At 38.3% G+C, this 5,025-nt stretch overlaps 1 protein-coding gene across 1 annotated transcript; it reads right to left on the reverse strand.

The window, feature by feature from the left end:
* Positions 1-346: 346 nt before the first annotated feature.
* LOC105253399 (serine protease inhibitor dipetalogastin-like) lies at positions 347-4,519 on the reverse strand. The gene is made up of 6 exons (XM_011261419.2): positions 4,381-4,519; positions 3,770-3,934; positions 3,488-3,652; positions 3,203-3,325; positions 2,646-2,822; positions 347-1,282 (listed from the first exon to the last, which is right to left on the reverse strand). The coding sequence occupies exons 1-6, from the start codon at positions 4,398-4,400 to the stop codon at positions 1,051-1,053; spliced, it is 882 nt and encodes a 293-aa protein (XP_011259721.1). The 5' UTR covers positions 4,401-4,519; the 3' UTR covers positions 347-1,050.
* Positions 4,520-5,025: the final 506 nt, after the last annotated feature.

Consider the following 5,025-nt stretch of genomic DNA (forward strand, 5'->3'; position numbering starts at 1 on the left):
CGAAGGGACTATATCGTAATTGGCGACATCCCCTTTGCTTTCCCGGTTAAAAAATTTAGACGATAATTTTTGAAAAAGGATACATAATCTATAAACAATTCTTCGTCAACTTTGACATCCCAGGTAGAACATGAAACTCATAATGACATCATTATGACGTCATCATGATTTTATTTATCGCTTAAAAGTGACCTAAACAAAAATGATTAAAAAATGAGTCAAAGATGACAAAAAGAATGATAAATGTTTAAGTTCAATAATCGCATTATATAATTTTAAAAAGATTATGTTGCTTAAATATAATTAAAATATACATGAATAATTAAATAAACAAGCAGTTGCGTAATATATATATAAAAAATGATATTATTATGATTGATTCTTAAGATTTCATACACGAAGTATATATATTCTTCAACAGAGTTCGCTAGAATTGTTTAATATCAAAAATAAGTCACCAAAACATTGTCCAAAGTATATCAAACGAGATCATTATGATATCATGATTTTTCTAAAATGACTTTTAGGTGATTTTTAGGTAACTTTTAGTACGTCATAATGATGTCATTATGAGTTTCATGTTCTACCCGGGATACAATAGCGATTTGCGAAGCATTTTGCCGCGTGAATTATTTCCGAGAAGGGGAGAGAATCGGCAATCGCGATGAATATTAATTATCATAGAAACAGCAGTAACAATACGACAACAATCCGGACTGGCAAGATGCTCGTTTTCCCTCAAACGCATTTTCCGCCATAGAAATTTAGCGTTTCGGATCGGCTGTCACCCGAGCTCACGTAAATTATTTCTCTATCGCGTCGCGCGTCTAGAGTTTCGAATGATCGATACAGATCTCGATCGATCGGAATTTGTCGAACGATTATTAAATACTTGGAGACGACACATGATAAATGAACATGTACAGCATTTGTCGCTTCCGAATTCGGAAAAAATACGAGCGAAATTATATCGTCGAGTGATTTTATTCCTCGCTTTTTCTCTCTTTTTTTTTTCTCTCTCTCTCTCGCATCGTGCTAGCCCCATCTGTTTTAATAGAGATAATTTTTCGGCTCCTCCGTCGGCTGGCCGCACACTCCGTGATACTTTTTCGTGACGAGACTCCTGCTACGGCAATTCTCGATCTCCAGGAAGCACTCGTTGCTATACGTCATGCCATCGGTGCCGCATACGGGATCGTAATAAGGCGGACAGATCTTTTGACAGCCGCGAAACAGGAAGCCTTGGACGCATCTCTTCATAGGTACCACGTACACGTGTTTCCTAAAATGGAAATTATTTATTAATTGCTTATTTTCCCTCGCTATTTGAGGTGGAAATTTTTTAAATTAAAAATTAAATTAAATTTTTAAAATTTCCATTTATTTTTTTAAATTAACATTAAATCAAGGGGAGGAAAGAGGAAGACCAAAGTTAAGCTTAATTGGTTAAATTCGAGCTTAAACTCGCTTCGCGCGTTAAAGAGCAATTGCATGATTCGTGAGTTGAACGATTTGGATCAGTACTCGTGTCGCGAATTGTCCCGAATATTTTCATAATTTCCGAGTATTAGTTTCTTTATTTGACGTACGATGGACATTCGGTGAGTGTTAGAAAGCAATCGAGAATAGAAAATGACTCCTTTGAGGATATAGGCCGCGCGAAGGCGTCGATAATTTCTACTTTCGAAATTGCACGGCGATTGTGTCCAATTGACGTTCGCGAAGTAGGATACTTTCCTCTCGCGTACTTGAACAACGGGCACGAGAACATCCTGCTGGTACACGTACCGATAGTTTATTATTTTCGTGAAAAAGAAAGAAAAAAAAAGTAATGAAACGGTTCTCCAGCTGAATCGAATAAACGGCCTTTCATCGCACGCGATACTATTAACTCGAATTAATCATTTCTCGGAGTTTCTTAGACAATCTTTTCCCCTCTTCAGAAATGTATTCCGACGTAATGAAAGTTTCCATGCATGGAAAGTATTATGCATATGGAGGAAAAAGCTACTATTGCGGTCAATGAAATTACACGCGCGACACGAAACATGCCGCTCTCTCTAGACTTTTTTAAATAAATAGGAATAATTTAATTTGAATGTTAATAAGTAGCCTCTCAGCTGAGCTACTTTTAGCAAAGTAATCAAATTTTTATATTGCGGTAGAATTTTTTTGTGCTGTATAAAATGGGAATAAAAGTTGTATGCTTGAAGTTAAGATACGATTATTGAGACAATTTAATTGCTTTTCTTAATAATGAAAGATTCAATTGGGGCAATAATTGAAAAGAAAATTTAATTAAAATGCTTATTTTGCAATTTCATTCGTAATCTATAGAATTTTAAATAAATCTAAATATTTTACAAAACGAAATACGAGTTTTAAATGCAATCTTTTTCTCGAGACTACATATTTTGTTTGTCTTTTTATATCTTTTACTATTAACGATTTCATTTATTTGCTATTATTTATCGTTCGCTCGAAAGTTGCTAGAGCAGATATTATTAATAAAAAAAAAATGTGATCAGATTTTCTCGAGAATCAGGGGTTTAATTGTTTAAAAGGGCTCGCTGTAATTTTACTCAAACAAAAAACTCCGGTATATTGTGCAAATAAAATGCTTGAAATGCGGTCAGGCGGCTTACCCGCAATTGTCCCTCTTCATCTCGCACTCGTTGCGATAGAGCTTATTATCGGAGCCGCAAACAAACTGACGTTCCCCGCTGCAGATCTGGTTGCAGAGCGCGGTGGTGCGACAATGTTGCGCCGGAACTTGAACCACCCTCTGGCCGCAAGTCTCCCGCCGCAGATGGCAAAGGGACCTATAAATGCATACGAGATGACGCACCAGTGAACGCGTAAACTTGGAGGGATTGGCCGCTGTTTGATCCTTTCGCGATTTTTTCTTTTTTTTTTTTCATTATATTCGAGTCGCATTTAATCTCTAAAAGAATTTTACACTCAAACCCGTTTAAATATTTAGAAAATATTGCATTCGATATAACCAGGTATAATATCATGGATTTTGCGATCGTTTTATTTGAAAAAAAAAGCAACTCTGAAATTTAAATTGATGAAGAGCAAGTTTTGGAAAGGGTCCAAAGTCTTTTGTCGGTCTCTAATGAACGGCCACTTTGTGGTGGATCGCGCTCCTAAAATCGTGGAACGGACTTTCTGGAATCCGAATAACATTCTTAATCACCGATAAACGTTGCCATCGCTTCCACAAACTGGTTCCTCGGGTACTTGGGCGCAATCTTCGGGGCACTGTTCGGTCTCCTTCAAGGTCGTGCACTCCCCAACGTGAGCCAATTGGATACCCTTTCTAAAAACGCATCAAATATTGAAAAAGAGTTAGCTGGTCTACGATTGATCGGACGTTCGCAACGAGTTCGAAAACGATAAACGATCACGTTGGAGGGATTATCGTATCTTGATATTTGAAAAGCAAATTGGTCATTATTCCTGAGAGATGAAGACAACTTACAAACAAACCGCTACGTTCAAATGGCACTGATTTGGATAGGTATTCGCATCGCTACCGCAAACCGGATCCACCTCGCTTCCGCATCTCAGCTGTTGCTTCATGCATTTTGTTAGCCGAGCCCGACACTTCTCGAAGTCAACTACCGTTATCTTCCTTCTTGCATGCCTGTCGATTATTAATACTTTGCTAAAGATTCGTGACCGGCGATCGATTACTCGTGACAAGGAAGCACGAGCAATTTTTACTTATCCAGGAGAAGCAGCGCTGATGATGAATACACACCCGCAGTTTAGCATTTGCATCTCGCATTCGTTCCTGTATATGTTCCCATCCGATCCGCAGACCGATACCTCCGCCTCGTTTTTGCAATCCAAGGGACACGCGTTGCTTCCGGACGTTCGTTCCCGAGATATGCAGAATGACATTGGAACTTCGAAGACGTGTTTCCTGGAAAGCACGCTTCGATTAACATCATAGAACTTGACGAGAGTTTCGCGATCCAATTAATAAAATTTCGATGTAAAAAGTCACAATAGGATTATAAAATTCCGAGCTACTCGTTGAAGGAAAAATCAGGATGTCGAGAAACTTTAAGTCACGTATATCAGACTTTACATCCCGCATCAAATCGCATGTAATATTTAGAGAGAAATCTCGGTGGAGGGAGGAACGAAGGGCAACTCGAGTGTTCTTTAAATTACACAAGGGGAGATACACTCTTATAACACAAAGAGTATACGAAAAAAAGCGATTCTTGAATGATCAAGTGGAAGGAAAAAAATAGGGAACGCGGGGTAAAGTAGGATTACGAGATCCCGCGAAATCTCTGCAAGAGAGAAAGTCCCTCGGGGACGATCTTGGTCGGTCGTACTTGGTCGGATCCGCAGACTTACCCGCAGTTCTTCGCCCGCATTTTGCAGGTGTTCGAGTACAAAATACCGTCGCTACCGCAGGCAGGCTTGGCACCACGCCAGCACGATTCACGACAATGTCTTGTGGTCTGGCAGTGCTTCTTATTCGTACGCACGACGCCTTGGCTGTGAAGGGAAAAAGTCAAAATCGTTTTGCGGCCGGGGACTAGCTTTATGTTAGAATAAACTCTTCCTTCCCGCAGGGTAGTTACGTTTTACGAGATTACACTGAGAAAAAAATCTGGTTGCATCAATTAAATTTCTGGTAGATTCAATCAGTATGTCTGTTGGAAAATGGAATCAGAATTCTTGTAGGAATTACCAGATGAATCTGATTAATTTCTTCTGTTAAATTTATCAAATTTTTGGATTAATAATACTAAACTCACCAGCACCGAGTCGTCTAAAATTTTTTCCATCTAATCTCAAAAGTCTGTTTAATATTCTGAATTTTCATTAAATTATTTTAAGTTCAGTTTTTGGTAGATTCAATCAGTATGTCTGTTGGAAAATAGACGAATCGGAATTCTTGTAGGAATTACCAGATGAATCTGATTAATTTCTTCCTGTTAAATTTATCAAATTTTTGGATTAATAATACTAAACTTATTAGCACCGAATCGTCTA

Source organism: Camponotus floridanus, unplaced genomic scaffold (assembly GCF_003227725.1).
Source record: "Camponotus floridanus strain SB8 unplaced genomic scaffold, Cflo_v7.5 scaffold28, whole genome shotgun sequence".
Classification (NCBI taxonomy): domain Eukaryota; kingdom Metazoa; phylum Arthropoda; class Insecta; order Hymenoptera; family Formicidae; genus Camponotus; species Camponotus floridanus.